A 20,342-nucleotide genomic window follows, 5' to 3' on the forward strand; every position below is an offset into this window, starting at 1 on the left:
GACCACCGTTAACAGATAGGTAACTTACTCCAGATGAAATCCACGACACATAATTATGATACGACTCTTTCTGGCCAAAAATATCATATGCCTTAGCGTCTTAGATAAACGTTGTTTTTTTTACAATATATATTATTGGTATTTTGTATTTACATCTTCCAGTTAAAAGAATGATTTTATTTTAGTCTACCACTACAATAGGGGGTAAGGAGGACCCCTTGTACCATGGGGGGGTCTATGACCTGAGGTCCCTCAGTTGAGGGGTCTATGACCTGAGGTTCCTCAGATGAGGGGTCTATGACCTGAGGTCCATCAGAGACTGAAGGGTGTATGAAGATATGATAATGTCTCAATAAATACCAATCAATAGTTGAAAACGACAGTATGCTATGAAATATGGTAGGTGCAACGTTAAGGAGAAAGGAGAAATATCTAAATGAGATATGGACAGACCCAAATCATCCAGCGGCATTTTCTGGTCCTGATAAGTTGTATGAAATAGTGAAGAAAGAGGGGAAGTTTAATGTAAGTTATGGATTTATAAAACGTTTTTTGTCAAAGAAGGAATCGTATAGTTTACATAGATCAAGAAGAAAAAAATTTAAAAGGAATAGAGTCATTGTAGAAGGCATTGATTCAATGTGGGATGGAGATCTGGCATCAATGGAGAACGTAGCACAATACAATGATGGTGTGAAATTTTTATTAGTAGTAATAGATATATTTTCCAAGTATCTAATAGTGAAACCTTTAAAAAATAAAAAAGTGAAAGCGTAGCGAAAGCTTTTAAGGATATCTTTGATGACGATGAGAGGAAACCAAAAACCATTAGACTTGACAACGGAGGAGAATTTAAATCGGTCACAAAAAATATCTCAACGAATTGGATATACACGTATTTTATACAAATAACGATACTAAAAGTAACTATGCCGAAGCTTCCATCAAAAACTTGAAACAAAAGATTTACTCCTATTTTACAGAAAAGGAAACATACAGGTACATTGATGTGTTGCAAGATTTTGTATATAGTTATAATCACACGCCACACCAATCCTTAGGTAACGTTGAACCAGCTTTCGTCACAAAACAGAATGAAGACGAAGTACGTTACAAGCAATATCTATTAAGAGAAAAAAGGTCTACAACCAGACCGTAAAAAAGGAGATAGCGAAAAATAAGAAAAAAAAGAAGAGAAAAAATATTTTCAAATTAAAGATTGGAGACTTTGTGAGAATTTCACATTTGAAGAAATCCTTCGAAAAGGGCTATCAAGAGAAATGGACTATGGAGTATTTTAAAGTATCAAAAAGATTTAAAAGAGGCAATCAAGACATATATAAATTGGAAGATATTATGGACGAACCCGTGAAAGGAACATTTTACAGATACGAATTACAAAAGATATTGACATCGAAAGACGATGTATATAAAGTAGAAAAGGTGATTAGAAGAAGACACTTGAAAGGAAAACAACTGGAAGTGCTAGTTAAATGGGTTGGATGGCCGGATAAATTTTCATCTTGGGTACCCAAGGGTTCTGTTAAAAAGATATAAGAACGTCTACTTATTTAGTCATTTTTAATTCAACATGAGTATGCGGATGATACTATCTTCGAACGATGAAAGCAGTTTGTAGCCAAGTAATATGCCCTATGATTTTAGGATTAAATTTAATAAACAAATACAATTAGATGGCTATTGGGTTGTGGCCCTGACGGAATTTACTACGACAGATTGGGATGATAAAACCAATCAAAATGAACTATTTTTATGCTCGGACATATGTCAGGATACTTTTGTAGGATTTTCTGAAGTGCCGTTATTAAGGAGAGTGTATACTAGTGATAGGAAACAAGGTAATATCGTATATGACTATCCGTATTATATACCAATCAAAATTGGAAACCTGCAGCAAATACACGTATATATAAAGGATAGACGTGGACTTCCAGCTACATTTTTAAAAAATCGTGTGACAGTAGGACTTCATTTAAAAACAATTCCTTTTGTTTTATAATGAATAGTAGGACATATGTGAGTGACCCTAGTTTATGGGAGACATTTTACAAGAATATGGCCGATAGAAAATTTAGTCCTTACAAATACAAGAAAACAAAAAAATAATAGAAAGCAGATTGGACTTGGGCGACTACACGGACGATATAGAGGATCTTATCTCATACCCGTTAATCGACATGCAGTGAAAGAGGATGACAAAGTTCATACGGATTTAGTGACACCCGTGGCAGCTGCAGAAGAAAGGGCTCTGTCAGAATATAAGGAAGAGAAAGAACACAACGAGCCTAGAGTAAAGTTGAATAAACGTATAAAAAAGACAAAAAAGACAAAAAATGTCATTAAAAAGAAGGTAGGCAAACGGTCAACATCGAAGAAGAAAAGCTCGAAGAAGAAAAGCAATAAAAAGAAAAAAAGCGGATCAAAGAAGAGATCATTAAATTCAGATTATTACGATAACGTCTGGAATCAGCAAAGCAGGAAGAAAAAAAGGAACCAGTGATGGCATTTTTAAGTGAAGACAATAAAGAAATTGGACAACCGATGGAACTGTCAATTTTTGCATCTCCCCAAAATCAGGTTGCGGTTAATAAAGTTATATATACAGAAGAAAGACCAATTTCGTCTATTTTAAACGAATCGACACCGATTGAAATAATAGTATCAGGTGCGGGGAATGATTACATCGATTTAAGGAGAAGTCGATTATATGTAAAACTACAAATTTTAAAAGGTGATGTATCTAATTTGGGAGCGGCGGAGAAAGTGGGAGTCATTAATTTACCTTTGCAAGCCATGTTTTCTCAGGTCGACGTATATATATGAACAACAAACTGGTATCGTTAAATGCAAACAATTTTCCTTGGAAGGCATATCTGAAAGTAATATTGTGTTCAGGATCAGACGAACAAAACTCTCAATTGCAAAGTCACTTGTTCATAAAAGATGATGAACCGATGGATTCTCTATCTTTAAATTCAGGATTTGTCAACAGATATGAATATACGAAACTATCTAGAACATTTGAATTAGAAGGGAGTCTGATGGAAGACGTTTTAAATCTGGACAAATATTTAATCAATGCAGTAGATATCTACATGAAGTTATTTAGATCTAGTATTCCTTTTCTGTTGATGTCTGGAGAAAGCACTCCCAATTATAAAGTGAAGTTATTAGATGTGGCCTTTAAGACAGCAAGAGTTAAACTCGATCCAGGAGTTATTTTAAACCATAGTCAACAGATCAAAGAAACACCTGCCACATACGTGATAAATAGAAGTAATGTTTCACAGAACATTATACCAAATGGTGCAAGTGACTTTTATTGGGACTCCATGTTTCCAAAGGCTTTACCTTCGAAAGTAGTGTTTGGACTAATTTCACAGAAAGCAGCAAACGGAGATTACACTGCCAATCCCTTTAATTTTCAACACTTCAATTTATCCGAAGTGAGTTTGAAAGTGAACGGAGTTGACATATATGGATCCCCTTTAAAATTAGATTTTGGAAACAACAGAAATTACGCGGAAGCATATGTTAGACTATTTGAAATTTGCTGTCAGGAATGACTTTAGAAAAGGGTTTACTTTATTGGCATTTTCGTTAAATCCTTCCGATTTTGGAGAGGAATTTTTAGACCTAGTCAGAAACGGGTATGCCAGATTGGAAATGACATTCAGTCAAGCGACAACAGACGTAATAAATTGTCTGTGTTTTTATCAGTCACAAGCCATTTTGACGTGTAACGAAGCAAGAGACATCAAATTAATAGAGCCATGAATACAGATGAATTGAGAAGGGTCATTTCATCACTCCATTGTCTAAATAAATGTCACGTGGAAATATGCGCATTAAATACATTACCCAAGACCACCACGAATCGGTATCCGCAGGTTTATATTATCAACACAGATCCCATACCTTTACCTGGAGAACATTGGATTTGCGTTCTAATGTTAGATACAATGTCATCAGAATATTTCGACAGTCTCGGTAAACCAGCGGAATTCTACGGTGATAGTATTCAAAACTTTATTTCAGAAAATAGTAAAAGATGCTTTTACATTTTACAGTCGTTACAGGATCCAAACTCAGATGTGTGTGGCCAGTATGTGCTATTTTTCATTTTGATGAGGGTGTGCCTTTCAGTTTCTATGAAGAAAATGTATGAAATGTTTGGAGATAATCTCAAAGACAACGACTATTTTATGACGTCATATTTAAGTGATCTGTTGAAGGCATAAAAAAGGGAAAGTAACTAGTGAAAAAAAACTTTTGATTCTAAGGACGCATATGAGAATGGAAGACACCACTGACAAAATTCTGCTGCCATTTAACTCTCCGACGACCATTGCAGTTATTGGTCCAACACAATCGGGCAAATCGAGGTTGACAAAGAGACTCGTAGAAAATGCATCCAAAATGTTCACAGAAACACTGGAAAATATTTTGTATGCATATTCTGAATATCAACCACTATTTGACGACATGAAACATATTCACAATCTAACATTTCACGAAGGTCTTCCCGATAAGCAGAAAATTGAAGACTTTACATCTAATGATAAACATACATTGATAATATTGGACGATTTGATATCTGAAATAGTACAGTCACAGTCACAAGTCATCATAGAAGGGCTTCTGTGGTACTAATTTCACAGTCATTGTATCCACCAGGGAGATACGTTAAAAGTAATTTTGTTTTGTTTCGTAACCCTAGAGATGCTAGACAAATAGTAACGTTTGCGTCTCAAATCCTTCCGGGACAAAGTAGATACTTTACAGATAGCTACAATAAAGCTACACGAGATAAATACGGATATATACTAGTAGACATATCTCCACACAGAGGGCAAGAAGAACGACAGTTTATGTTAAGAACTGGAATATTTCCTGGCGATACCTGTACAGTATATAAACCATTATAAAAGAAGAGGTCAACGAGAAAATAAATCATTTGCTGTGGGATGAGTAGACGGATGAGGTCACATTCCTCATTCTTAAAACTGTTGTATCAAACGACCGAAAACCAACGGAAGGCAATTATAGCGACTCTGTCGACAGAACAGTTGGAAGTACTTTCAGAAATAGCTTTAAACATATATAAAGGTGTATTTCCGAATAAGCAATCGTACATAAAAGCTTTGAAACCCTTTAAGAGAAGTGTGCTTCGACTAGGAGACAAAACCATAAACAATTCGGAGAAAAAAAGACTATTGCTGAAAAGAAGGCATTTTTTACCCAAGTTATTGAAACCCGTTATAGAAATACTGAAATGAACCATGTCTAAAGAATTTGTATTACTACCTAAACAACAGTACAAAGATATGGTGTCCACTACATCCGCGGAGTCCGTTGAGACAGAGGACAAGGGAATACAAACAGAAAATTTGAACGTTTTTTGTCAAGAAGGAAAAGGTCTTGTTGTTCAGGCAGAACATGAGGGAGAAATACCTGGTATACTCGACAAACCTCCAGTCAAGAAGAGAAAAAATAGGAACAGTATTCGTTGGATAATGTTTTTATTTAACACATTTGACAATGAGATTATCCCGTGTGATTTTGTTAATAATACATCAGGTTGAACAGAAAAAAAAATAAGTATTTATAGTTATCTATCTTTGATCTGACAAAAATAAGACATTTCTTATTAAATTATTTTAATATCGGTAAGGTACAGTAGGAAAATCGTTTAATAAACGTCTCTTTGTGTACACCATTTTAAATTCTTTGTCTATGATCCTGTTATAGAGTTTTCTCTTTGTAGCGATCCGCGATATTTTTCGAGGATTAGTTGTCTTTATCGTCTCAATGTTATCTTTGTTTAAGATGATTTCTTTGATACTCGATAGATTGATCAATTGTACGTTGGTCCAATTCAAAGTGAAGCCTCGGACCTTGCATACCTCTTTGCCGGCAGCCGTTCTATATGCATAAGATTTAGGACCAGAGGAGACGAACGTTTTAATATGTCCATCTTGGGGAGAAATTTCACTAGTGAGTTCACCAAGGTAATTACCTACAGGAAGACGTTGTACTAGTTTATTGTTAACATCGTGAAATATGATGGAATCCGTATCCACATAAAGTGCATTTTTCTGTGTGACATCGAGCAACTCGTACAATTTCATTCTGGCGTAAGCCGTGGTAAAACTGGCAATAAAAATGTTGGTTTTGTAGTCAAAAGGTAAGAAGACTGGATCGTCGAAATATTCCAGCTGTATGATATCTTTACTAACGATATGGAAATCTTGAATGTCCTTTCTAGTGTCTGAAAGTAACTGGAAAAATTTGTCGACCTCATTTTCATATAGTAACGATGTCTGTTTCATATTCAAACGCTGTCCGAATTTTCCCCAAAAACAGTTTAAGCATATTTTCGCCAGACTGCGAAGTCCTGGATTTTCTCTAATGGAAGTGAAATCGAGTTTTATTTCTTCATTTTGTGCATAATTAATGATGTCATTTTGTTTTTCACTATCGGTGTTACAATTAAAAGGAAAACCTGAAGCCTCTTGTTTTATTTTCAAGAACACATTAACGAATTCCGTAAAAAGTCCTCCTTTTCCCGTAGATCTGTCATAGTGACTCGTTTCATCAAAATGGTAAACTTCGTAAATTTTAACGAGTCTGTAACCTTTTCAACGGGCTAACTGAATTTCTGGAGTACACCAGGTTCCCTTTAGTATTCTTTCCGTATCATTACAAGTACAGTCTTTTTCGTTTTCGGTGTCTGCACACGTTCGACACAGCGGAAATTTTAATTTTCCGTTCGATAAATACGGAAGAACGGGGTGATATAGTTGACGAGGTGCTAGAATGCTCACTTTTGCTATACCCATATAATTAAAAATAGTCTTGAAATCAGACATGATGATGGTTGGATGTCCTATCGGATACTTGGAATACTTGTTCACGCTAGGATACAAACTGCAAAAAAAAAATCAAAAGACTAAGTCTTTTGGGGGAAAAAAGAGATATTACTCGTTAACCTATACTTTTAATCTTACAATGTTGAATTGAAATTTCCTCCTGCAAAGCTCTTTTTATTGTTATTAAACTTTTTTTTAATTTATCTACACCCATGAGACAAAATTTCATGTTATATATTTTTTTATATATTACCTAGTGAAGTCGTAATATTCGATGGTTTCTCCTGGTTCCGTGGTTTCGTGAAACAATTTGATGGCGTTGGTGCGTCCACCAAAGAAACTATCTCTGGGGTCTAATCTATCAACAATATCGAGAGAAGACACGTAATCTCTCATGGATGTGTCGACTTTCAGCTGATGGTAGAACTCGTGCTCCCAGATATTCTTGTAGTGGAAACCTAGGGCCAACAAGTCGGCTTCCTTTTTCTTGGTCATGTAGTAGAGTTCGTTCATCGAATGTTTTGTAACGGGGTGGGTCGTTGTCCTGCGATCTTGCGGGAAACACGTCAGACATCCATGAAAGACACATCCTTTTAAAATAAATAATATTATATATATTTTATAAACTTATAAATATGTATTATATATTATTAATTTATATATATATATATATATATATATATATATATATATATATAATATTATAAAAAAATTAAAAAAAAAACTCACCCAGGAACTCGTAGGCGGTCTTTGTGGCCTCGTCGTACCCGTCCAGCCTGTACCTCGATCCGGGGACCCGGTACTATCTGCCGTTCAGGGCGTGGCGTATTCGTAGGGACTGATCGGTCGAAGACCACATGATCCACTCCAGCCACTGGATGGACGCTTTGCTGAAGTTATCCCTGGCGGTGTACCCTTCGGACGGAACGATGCCTATGGGGCTCTTGACGAAGATGCGTTTTCCTATCTTGTACTTTTCGGTATCCGGAGATGACGATTGAATCCATTCGCCGTTGGACAACAAAACTCCCCATTTGTCTTCGACGAATCTGGTTGGACGACTGGTCCACTCTTTCGTGTCCAGATCGAGAACTTTAGTTTCGTAGGTTTCGTCGAGAAACACATGGCGGTAGATTCCCTGACACACTGAGGCAATGGTCACGTAATCGAAAGGGTCTACTCCCGGTGATCCGTCTTTAGCAGTGACTTCCATCATGAGCCGTCGAAATTTCATGCATCCTCGGCGCAGGATGTCTACGTCGGAAACACAGTATGCATATATTTCCCTTTGGAAATCGAAAATCTCGTCTCGTTTGGTGTCGTGCCATGTTAAAAAAATGTCTCTGTCTTCCGATGACATGTAATCGCACCCGTAAAACGTCACATCGGGGTATTGACCGACGTACGTCTGGTTTTCCTTCCTATTGAACAGATGGGGAAAATATCCCTTGCAAAGTTCCTTCAACTCGAAACATTTTGGTATTTTCGACAGTGGCATACCTATAAAATTGATGGAATCCAAAAATGTGAGACCGATACCCTTTTCAATTTTCATGTACATGATTTTCGAGCCGTCGTAGAGAATTTTGTGAGGTTTGATGGAGTGGTGGTCGATCATCGTATTCAGGATAGGGTAATTGTCGAATGCCTTGGCGTTGTGTGCGATTAGAACGGTATTTCTATAATAAGGAGTCAATATGTGATCGCAGAAATCTATGATGGCCCTGTCACCTTTGAATACTCTCTGTCTGTACCCGCAACGATCTGTACAAGGAGGAAGGAACGAGTCTTTTCGTAACGTTCGACAGACACTGCATCGACTTCCACATGTATCACAATGCGAATTCATGTTTAATTCGTCGTTCAAACAATTGTCACACGTGGACTGGAGCACCGCAAAATTGACCTTGTGTTCTTCCAGACCACAGTGGGGTTCGTTACTGTTCGTACAAAGTCTACATTTGTTACATCTATTTTCTGACGTACAGCCTTTACAAGGCACATCGGGTGCATAAACTTCCGTACAATGTTCTTTCAGACTACAATGGGATTCATTACAGTTTGTACATCTAGACTCTGACGTACAGCCTTTACAAGGGACATCGGGTATGTAACTTTCCTCACAAGACATTAATTCGTTTTGTGTCGTCTCGAAATCGTAGAAAAAGAACTTTCTCGGTGCCTTTTTAACGTTTTCGGCCGTGAAGCGTCTACGTTGATAGCACAGATGTTGATCCGTGTACTATTCGAAGCAGCTTTTACATTTCCATTCGCCGCACACGTGATCCTCGGGCTTTCTTTTTTCTCTTTCCAGCACCTTTCTACATCGTTTGCATTGGTATACTTTTTCGCACAGTGACTTTTCGACTTCTTGTCCCTTCTTGTTTTGTCTCTCCATGTGTTTCTCATAACAGTCGAGTGAACGACAAGTTCGATTACAAAATTTACAACTCCTTTTGATGTCTTTCAGGCAAGGATTTCGACAACAAACGTTACAGGTCGTTTCGCAAGAATGGCGTCCTTTATTCTTGTAAGGTTTAAGACAGGTTTCGCAAAAGTATCCGTATGCGAAAAACCCATTGATGCTTCCGATGCGGTCGAAATGTCCACCCGATTCTCCTTCGGTCATATACAGATAAATGTTCTGGCGTGTGACATTGTTAGCTACGCGGCAAAACTTATTCCCCATTTTGGCAGACAAGACGAGGATGTTGATGTTTAATAAATTTTCAAAAGCAGTTATATCCGTTAAACCGAGGGCCCTGTCAATCGGAAGCGAGGCTTCTCGGCATAGAGTGATGGCCATGTTTTTGCTATAGCGTTTCGCGGACCTATCACCCACATGCTTGTAAAAACTTTTCGTCGTCGCTCGGTGTTTGATCGCTTTCATCGTGGAATTCATCGAAGGTCCGTCGTTTTGTGTTATCTTTTTCCATTCGTCTAACGGCACTTTTCTGCAAAGTTTCAAAAAACATCTGCCGATGGCCGTCGCCATGCAAAGGTGATCGTCGTTTGACACTTGTAATATTGATCGCTTGAGGGCAATCGAATTCTGTGGTCCAGACAGTCTTGTAATGTGATGTCTACCTGATCCAGTGGGTACTGATATATTCCCTATGGTGACTTGCATTTGGTCGTTTAGTGGAAGATTTTCTTCGCTATTCAATACCCATTCTATGTTTTCCATGACTGTCTTCGAGTCTAAGTTTGACCATTTTTGTAACGGTACGACGATGGCATTATTTAATTCTGGATGGGATATAATGACCCGACCTAAATCGGTGTCTTTTCCTCTTGCCTTTGCCAATACGGTGTCAAACATGTCGTGTAGCTGTGATATGAGTGTTCGCATTTTTCGTCCTTGCCATACGTTTGTGAATTTTACTTTGTACGTACTTTCGACCGCTAAATTTTTCGCAAAGGTCTTTTCTCCGGCTTTTCTAAAGATAAAGGGCGTCTCTTTCTCGGTCGCCGCTTCCCCCTCCCATATTGAGAGGGAAAATCTAGAGGAATCGGCGGCGTCTGAACATGCGTGTTCAATTGTTCTACATCGCTTATTTCTGCTGACTCGCTCGTTGTGGGAAGTAATTTTTCCACATTGTCTGATCCATTCGTATAGAGCCGATCTTCCACCATATGGGGCATTGAATAAATGTCGTCCATATTTTCTGACGTTGGATTAGAATAATCAAAATTTATCTGAGACAGTAAGGGGTCATTTTTGCATGTTTTCGGACCAAAAATCACAATTTATTTGGTGTGAGTTACTGTCAGCGTCGATGAGTTCATCTAGCCAAGTATGCATTTGTTGGTGTTGGTGTAATTCGTCCTGTAGGTCAAATCTGACATTACACCATTTACAAGTCAGAAGTTTGTTTATCCTGTCAACAACGGCTTCGTGGCATAAAACATCGTTTTCTATTGCCCATAAAGTTAACGATAGGACATCGATCTTGTGTTGATTGTTTGTTGAAAACATTTTAACGAGTCCTTGAGCGATGAGAAAAAATTACTTTTAAACATTATTTAACTTTTTAGCTGTTGAAAAATACAATTTAAAAATTGTGACTATTTTTAACTATAAAAAAAAGTTTTGGTAATGCAAAGTCCAATAACTCTGATACATGACATGTGCCCTGCAAACCAATGACAAAAAAATAAAACAAAAACTGTAATATATCATTTCTGTTGCAGTCTTCGCGTTATAAATTTTGGTCTACAAGCCCGATCGGTCATTTTCATAAGATTTTGTATCGACAACATTGGCTTGTTGTAGCAATTTCTACAGGCCCCAAGGATTTTCACTAGCCAGGGGCGTCGGGCTGGTGGCCAATTTCGAAGACTGCTGTTGCCCTTTTATTTCGTGTATATAGTTGTCTCTAAAATTTCCTATTTTTTTGTTGTTATAACTAGTTTCAGATTTAAAAAAACAACGACGACACCACCCAGAACAACTGATACCAGTTCTACATTGTCAGTCACAGATGTTCCAACATCACCACCCAGAACAACTGATACTGGTTCTACATTGTCAGTCACAGATGTTCCAACAACACTGCCCAGAACAACTGATACCAGTTCTACATTGTCAGCCACAGATGTTCCAACAACACTACCCAGAACAACTGATACCAGTTCTACATTGTCAGTCACAGATGTTCCAACAACACCACCCAGAACAACTGATACCACTACTACAGTGTCAGGGACGGGTGATTTTCTAGGTGATAAAACATTAACATCAAAAATTTTTAATTTGTTATCAACTGATTTTGGTTTCAAAATTTGACTCATACTGTCAAAAAGTTTTAAAAATATGCTGTCGTATGTTATTGTTATCTACTGTGATGACACGAATCAGTTGATAAAATAAAAAAAAAAATTAAATTTTTTTAAGTACTTATTATTGTTTAAAATGTTATCAGTTTTGGTGAAAGTTACAATTAAAATTTAATGTATAACACAAGTCGATATAAAACGGATAGTTGTTACATGTGTCATGCTAACAATAAATCTTGAAATAAAACACAGACTGTCACAATACCATTTCTATCCTGTACACACACATCATCAAAGTCATTTTAAAATCTTGCCTTCAGTTGTCAGAGATTTACAGGTCTTGCATTTTTATCTCATGTATATGACAATGGTTAAATGTATCTCTAATTTTTTATTATACATGTAACTAATTTCAGAAACAACAACACCACCAAGAACTACTGATACCAGTACTACAGTGTCTACAGTTGATGATCTAGGTACTAAATCATTAACAACATATAGTTATAATGTGTTATCAACTGATTCTGGTTTTCAAAATTTGACCCATACATTTTCATCACCAATCACTACTATGACCACTGCTAAAGTGAATGAAAGTGCACCATTTGATGAACTGAATACTAGTCATATTAAATTGATTAACATTTTAATACCTGTTTTCAGCGTTGTTTTGGTTATTATTTTGTTGTCAGTGATTTTTCTTAAACTCTTACCAAATACTAGAAAAAAAATTATGAGGGAAGTTTATCCATGAATAACTTAGTTACGCACAGTGATTCTGATAAGAATGGCAGTGATGATGATGATGAGATATAGAATGTTAATACCGGTTTTCATGATTGTTATGTTCATTATTTTGTTGTATATTATTTTAAAAAGATTAAAAATTATTAAAAAAAAAAAAAAAACAAGTAAAGATTGTGATTGTATGCAAGTCATATAAACCTCCTCTTACCCACCTGTTTAATTTTTATGGCAGAAGATAGTCTTGATGGTTGCATCTTGTTTGCCATCCCCAGAATACCCTAGATATTATTTTTTGTTAAAATCAGACATCATTTAATTTTGTTCGATTTGGTGGCCATTTTGAATTTAAAATTATAGAAATTCAAAATTTTGATATCATAAGTTAGATTTAGAATATGCAGGAATTGGAAAAAATATTTACCAAGGGACCATTTCCCTCTTTTTTTAACCCCTGAAAAAATTAAAGGGATCTTTTCTTAAAACTCCATACCTCACCCTTTGGTGTCGGATGTTTCATAAAGAAAAACTATAAAAAGTTATTATAAATACACTGTAACTTGCCATAGTTATTAATTATATATAGTGATTCTGATAACAACAATGATGATGAAAACAATTTATAATGATATACATTATAGATAACAATAATATTTTATCACAAATATTTTACAGCTTACATGATATGGGCAGTTATCTCGACAATTATACTTTTGTTCGGTATTCCTGTTTATATTTGGATCAGTTGTAAAAGAACTAGAAGAACTATTTACACCCGAATTCCAGTTTCACTACCACATCAGTCGTCACCATCACCTCAACATGAAGAATTACCATTCATGACACCATCTCCTTCACCGCCACGTCTACCTCACTTTGTTTCACCTTCAACCCCTATTCCTTCACCAGAGCAGCATGAAACACCAGAACAACCGGTTTCCAGCCGAACCCGCAGTAAAACTAAAACTAAACTACAGTTTAAAGAAGAAGAAACATCACTGTAAGTAAATACAAAAAAAACAATTGTCTAGGTTTTGATACATGATCAATAATTGTTGATTCAAATGTATGTTTCATTTTTATCTTACAGATATTGTTTTACATTCAGTTAATATAAACTTTACATTATATTGGTTTACATTCAGTTGATAAATTTGCATATTATGTTTTACAATTTATTTTTAATTCTGTTCAATGTTATTTAACTGTTTCACAAAAACTAGACAATATCTTTTTTTTTTTTGTATTTACATGTATGTATTTTAATATTAAGATGTACATCGGTATTAAGTAGTTTCCTTCACTATACATTTTTTTTTGTTCTTAGTTCTTTGTTAAAACTTTAAATCAGTAAAAATTACGGGTGTTTCTATTTTATTACATGGTTAATACATGTTATATCGTCAATATTTTTGTATTTACATGTGTATTTTATACTTAAAATGTACATCAGTATTAGAAGTTTCCTTCATTATACATTTTTTTTTGTTCTTAGTTCTTTGGTATAAACTTTAATCAGTAGAAAATTACGGGTGTTTCTATTTTATTACATGGTTGATACATGTTATATTGTCAATATTTTTGTATTTACATGTGTGTATTTTAATATTAAAATGTACATCAGTATTAGTAGTTTCCTTCAGTATACATTTTTTTGGGGGGTTCTTAGTTCTTTGGTAAAAAAAACCTTATCAGTATAGAATTTAATTACATGTATTTCTATTTTCTCTACATGGTAGTTCTTTGGTATTTTGTCATAATTTTGTCAATATTTGTTTGCTTTTAAACTCATAGTTCTTTGGTAAAAATCTTTAATCAGTATAAATTACATGTATACATGTACTTGGTTGATAAATGTATGTTATTTTGTTAATATTGTTTGCTTTTAAACCCATAGATCTTTGGTAAAAGCTTTAATCGGTATAAAATTACATTTATACATGGTTACTACATGTTATTTTGTCAATATTTTTACTTAGTCATGTCTTTCTTGATTGTTATTGTTTCATTGATCTTTAAAGAATATTTTGGGGTTTTTTTCAAGTTAATAATTATATTCTGTTAAGATTTGAGTTGTCAAGGGTAAACAACCATGTACTTACTTTTTATATGTATTGTATGTTTTAATAACATTTGTTGATTATCGTTTTTTTTGTTTGTATTTTTACCATAGTCGGATATTTTTATCAATATTTGTTCAATATTGTTTACTTTAGTTTATGTACAATATATGGTTTAGGACACCTATAATGCAAGCATTAATAAATCCATTTAAACTTTTTTTTATTTATATTTGAGTCGTCAAGGGTAAACAACCATGTACTTAATTTTTATGTCGCCTGCAACGTGTTGCTGGAGCGACATATAGGGATCGCTTTGGGACCATCCGTCGTCTTGCGTCCTACGTCCTGCGTCACAGCAAACAATCAAAGTTTTCTCAAGAAGTATAAATCGCAGAGGCTTGAAACTTTACACAAGTCTTCATACCATAGTACTACACCATGTATACCGATTTTATGCTGCTACGTCATCTATTTCCTGTTTTATGACTTAGTCATTTTTTCTCCCATAGGGTCAATCGTAAAATTTTCGTAACACTTTTCTCAGAAACCATGAATCCTAGGCTTCTGAAATTTTGTATGCAGCCTCCAGTAGTTGTCCCATACCGTGTAAGCCGTTTTCGGGTTTGTCGGACGTCTACTTCCTGTTTTACGACTTAGTCATTTTTTTCTCCCATAGGGTCAATGGTAAAATTTTCGTAACACTTTTCTCAGAAACCATGAATCCTAGGCTTCTGAAATTTTGTATGCAGCCTCCAGTAGTTGTCCCATACCGTGTAAGCCGTTTTTGGGTTTGTCGGACATCTACTTCCTGTTTTACGACTTAGTCATTTTTTCTCCCATAGGGTCAATGGTAAAATTTTCGTAACACTTTTCTCAGAAACCATGAATCCTGAGCTTCTGAAATTTTTTATGCAGCCTCCAGTAGTTGTCCCATACCGTGTAAGCCGTTTTCGGGTTTGTCGGACGTCTACTTCCTGTTTTACGACTTAGTCATTTTTTCTCCCATAGGGTCAATGGTAAAATTTTCGTAACACTTTTCTCAGAAACCATGAATCCTAGGCTTCTGAAATTTTGTATGCAGCCTCCAGTAGTTGTCCCATACCGTGTAAGCCGTTTTTGGGTTTGTCGGACATCTACTTCCTGTTTTACGACTTAGTCATTTTTTCTCCCATAGGGTCAATGGTAAAATTTTCGTAACACTTTTCTCAGAAACCATGAATCCTGAGCTTCTGAAATTTTTTATGCAGCCTCCAGTAGTTGTCCCATACCGTGTAAGCCGTTTTCGGGTTTGTCGGACGTCTACTTCCTGTTTTACGACTTAGTAATTTTTTCTCCCATAGGGTCAATGGTAAAATTTTCGTAACACTTTTCTCAGAAACCATGAATCCGAGGCTTCTGAAATTTTTTTTGCAGCCTCCAGTAGTTGTCCCATACCGTGTAAGCCGTTTTCGGATTTATCGAACATCTACTTCCTGTTTTGCGACTTAGCCATTTTTTCTCCCATAGGGTCAATGGTAAAATTTTTGTAACCCTTTTCTCAAAAACTACAAACCGCAGAGGCTTGAAACATTACACAGATCTTCATACCATAGTACTATATCGTGTAAAGTGATTTTATGCTCCTACCTCATCTACTTCGTTTACCGATGACTTAAGCGCAGGCGACATATGCTATCCCTGGATTGCTCCATCTAGTTATATGTATTGTACGTTTTAATAACATTTGTTGATTATCCTTTTTTGTTTGTTTGTATTTTTACCATAGTTGGATATTTTTATCAATATTTGTTCAATATTGTTTACTTTAGTGTATGTACAATATATGGTTTAGGACACCTATAATGCAAGCATTAATAAATCCATTTAAACTTTTTTTATGATTACATTCCTTTAAATGTCTTTTTGGTTAACTTCTTTCAATATCCAGTCTAATAAATTACCTCAATGCTGTATTATTATTTCTTTTTATAAATTTCGATGTTACGTTAAAGATATTTTGTTATTTTTCCAAATTGTTATAAACATGTAAAGTTTTATAAAAAAATATATTTGTAGTTTAAACATTCCATATATAAAGTAATATAAATTCCAATGTCTTCCAATTACTAGTATATATTCAGGTTTTCTAAAACTGTTTATACTTGTTATTCTATTTCATATATTTCATATTTCATAGCAAATTTCATACTTATCAATACTCTGTTATGTATTCTTTACATTTATAGTTGTGTATATAGGTTGTAAAAATGTTATATTTTCATCATCTTAAAATTGTTAAAGAATTCTTCATAATTAATATTTTTTATAATGATAATACTCAAGGGATGACTGCGCCATAATTTGTTTTTTTTTATCTTTTAGTTTATGATTTGTAATTTTAAGTAAAATTAAAGAAGAATTCAAGAAAAAAAGGAAAAAAAAAACAAAAAAACAGGGGTTATCTTTTTGCTGAGTTGATCAATTTGTACAACCGACAATAAGATTATCTCATGTGATTTTGTTATTAAACATCATTCAAAGCAAAAAGATGTGTGTGCAGCCCTTGAACAGGTATGTATGCTTAGAAGATTAATGTTTTAAAACTTTTGCAGTTATCTCTCTTATAACATTATATTCTTGTTATTACACCTTGTGTCTCAACAATTCCTATTTATTGATCCCTCATTTCGGATAGACTCCCATAATTGAGTTTTATAAACCCATAACTTATATTAAACTTCCCCTCTTTCTTCACTATTTCATACAACTTATCGGAACCAGAAAATGCCGCTGGATGATTCGGGTCTGTCCATATCTCTTTTAGATATTTCTCCTTTCTCCTTAACGTTGCACTTACCATATTTCATAGCATTACTGTCGTTTTGAAGATAAAATGCATTCATAATAACAATTGGTGTAGAGGTTTATTTTATGGACCCCTTCGTGACGTCAGATATTACATCAGGTTTTAATGTTTATGGACCCCTATGTGAGGTCATAGACCCCTCAGTCTCTGAGGGACCTCAGGTCATAGACACCCCTCTAATTACGAGGGACCTCAGGTCATAGACCCCTCATCTGAGGGACCTCATGTCATAGACCCCCTCAACTGAGGGACCTCAGGTCATATACCCCCCAGGGTACAAGGGGTCCTCCTTACCCCCTATTGTAGTTCTACCTGACCGTAAGCTATTTGAGCTATTGCAATCACTTGGCATACCAACTTTAATTGAATTTTCTACAGTAGTTTATGAGGAGAAGATTTTAAAAAATAACGACAAACGACATCAAGACCAGCAAAAAAAAAATCTCCAAAAAGGGCAATAACTCCAACATGGGTTAAGAGATTTTCACTAAAATATGACCACAGATACATTTGTAGATTTTATCAGTCCAAATTTGGTTTAACTAAATTTTAGTACAAAAGTATCATTTTCAATGGTTTAAATAGCTCAGGTAAAATATTATAGATATATGGCAAGCCAAAGTGGACAAAAATCAATATTTTGTAATATTAGAAAATGAATTTTTTATGTTACAAAATCATTTTTTTTAATATTAGAAAAGATTTTATAATATTAGAAATTCATTTTCTAATATTACAAATTCCTGATGTATTAATATAATAAAACATCACACATTTTGTAATATTACAAATTGAATTTGTAATATTAGAAAATTAATTTGTAATATTAGAAAATCACTTTGCAATATTGCAAAATCAGTCACATTTTTTAATATTACAAATGATTTTTGAATATTAAAAAAGTGTTTTGTGATATAAGAAATCTAATTTGTAATATTAGGAAATGAATTAAAAAATCATGTTTTTAATATTAGAAAATACTCATTTTTGTCCATTTTGGCTTGCCATATAGATAAATATGTTTTCCCTTCACTAGTGTGCTTAAAATAATTATCTTGTTGTTTTAAACGCTAATGGCCAATTATAAAATGGATATTGTTCTAAAAAAATCTGAAATCTAGAACTGTTAAGTAATAAAGAAACAAGTAATTTGCAAATCAGGTATTCGTCTGACTTGACTATTTTTACACAGAGTCAACTCTACACAGTAGCACATTAAGGACGTTAAGATTATGTTGTTCGATTTTCGGCTAATCTAACGTGATATTCATCGAAATTTACTTTTTTTAGTTTCATTCAATGGAGAGATTTCTACGATGGTTACGACGATAATGAACACTATCGTGATAACGACAGAGATGATGAATATTGGTGAATAAGCAGAAGGACATGAAATCATTGTAAACTATTGTACTGAATCAAATCTAGTTAGTAACATTTGGAAGTAAAGAATAATCTAGATAAACAGAAGTGTCGAACAATGGGGGATAGAGTACAGCAGACGACACATGATAAACACAGCAACAAGCAGCTCGAATGACAAGATGTTCTTGAAAATCACGTCGTTGTTATTATAACCATGTCATTTTTCAGTCGCCATTTGTCAGAAATTAGAAATTGACATTTTGTCTTTTTTACATTTAATAGAAGTTTTAATGCATGTTTTTGACGTACCGATACCCATATAGATTCTCTGCGTAACCCCGTTTTCACTATCTCATTACAACGCTTTTTTGTATTCAGAATATTACATTTTATGCTTGTGGTGAGACGGAGTTTTTGCTAACTCACTTATTATGATAACTCGTTGTTTGTTTTCATACATTTACTGCATCTAAGATAGAACAAAGCTAACTTTTATGTTCACAACTGAGTGACCTAAAATGTTTGATAATTTTTTTTTACAGTTAGTACCAACTTGCCCACATATCGATCACCTCGGCATACACGTCTTTATTATAGGATTAAACACTGCACTCTGAAATATTTAATTCGTTTTCTATTCGAGTAACCTTACTTAGAAAAAATGTTTAATTAACTCTACTAATTCTAGAGCTTTTAAATACATAAGAGGAATAATTCTTAAACATGCATAGATACCGCGCCAATGTATCATGATTGCATAGGGCCATGGAATGACTAGAATAAATTGAAGCCTATGCAAGACGTTACACAAAACTTACATAGTAAAAACTTCACAATTCAATATGAATATAAATTAATAACATACAGACGTGAACCCGATGAAAGACGTGCCGGATGTACGCCACCTAAAATTAGGAACATTTTTAGTTTGTTCGAGATCTTAAAATTTCTTTCGATGTATACTTTTTTTTTCACGCGCCTGACTTTTACAGAATGAAATCATTATGATACTACTAGGCTAATCAAGCAGTATGATGGCCGACTAGATTCCGCTGTTGAAGGCGCGACAGTTATAGAAGATGGGTGACAGAAACTAGTCTTGGTTAATCTGCTCACCCCGAATGAAAACGTTCGAATTATGTTTCATTTACGTATATTAAAGCAAGATTCATCTGATCTCTTTTGCATGTCCTAGGCATTGTTTATTATTGGACATTTTCTCTCTGTTCTTGCAGTTTCGGACTTTGTCAGTAAAAGAAAAACAACTTCTTTATTATTTTCAATCGGAATATCATTTATGTGATTGCTCTTATCTTCCTTCACGTAGGAAACTATAACTTTCAATCAATATCCGTTTCAAAAAAACATGAAGTAAACAATGGCAGATGCTCATTGGTGTAGGTTTAATGTCGAACAATTTTTCCATAGTACATGACATTTAAGTAAAATCGAAGTATACGCTCCACATGTAAATCAAGGCAGCGGACTCTTTTCTGATTTCATTTGTACACCTTTACTTTATTATCACCTTTTAGGCAAATGAAAAATCTACCATCAACACTCTACGTACCGTGTCGTCATTGATCGCAATCATGATTGTGACCGTATGTCACGCATGTGATCACTGAAAACAGTTTATCGATTACTTCT

At 34.7% G+C, this 20,342-nt stretch overlaps 1 protein-coding gene across 2 annotated transcripts; it reads left to right on the plus strand.

Moving 5' to 3' along the window:
* Nucleotides 1–40: 40 nt before the first annotated feature.
* Nucleotides 41–19,313, plus strand: LOC148604597 (uncharacterized). 2 transcript variants are annotated; one of them, XM_088551214.1, is made up of 5 exons: nucleotides 41–6,032; nucleotides 11,307–11,617; nucleotides 12,089–12,151; nucleotides 13,095–13,419; nucleotides 18,618–19,313. In XM_088551214.1, the coding sequence occupies exons 4-5, from the start codon at nucleotides 13,100–13,102 to the stop codon at nucleotides 18,700–18,702; spliced, it is 405 nt and encodes a 134-aa protein (XP_088407340.1). In that variant the 5' UTR covers nucleotides 41–6,032; nucleotides 11,307–11,617; nucleotides 12,089–12,151; nucleotides 13,095–13,099; the 3' UTR covers nucleotides 18,703–19,313. The 2 variants fall into 2 exon arrangements, with proteins under 2 accessions (XP_088407340.1, XP_088407341.1); XM_088551215.1 differs by having other exon boundaries at nucleotides 11,307–11,605.
* Nucleotides 19,314–20,342: the final 1,029 nt, after the last annotated feature.

Source organism: Perna viridis, chromosome 10 (genome assembly GCF_037379345.1).
Source record: "Perna viridis isolate PV_CMFRI_1.1 ecotype Kerala chromosome 10, ASM3737934v1, whole genome shotgun sequence".
Classification (NCBI taxonomy): domain Eukaryota; kingdom Metazoa; phylum Mollusca; class Bivalvia; order Mytilida; family Mytilidae; genus Perna; species Perna viridis.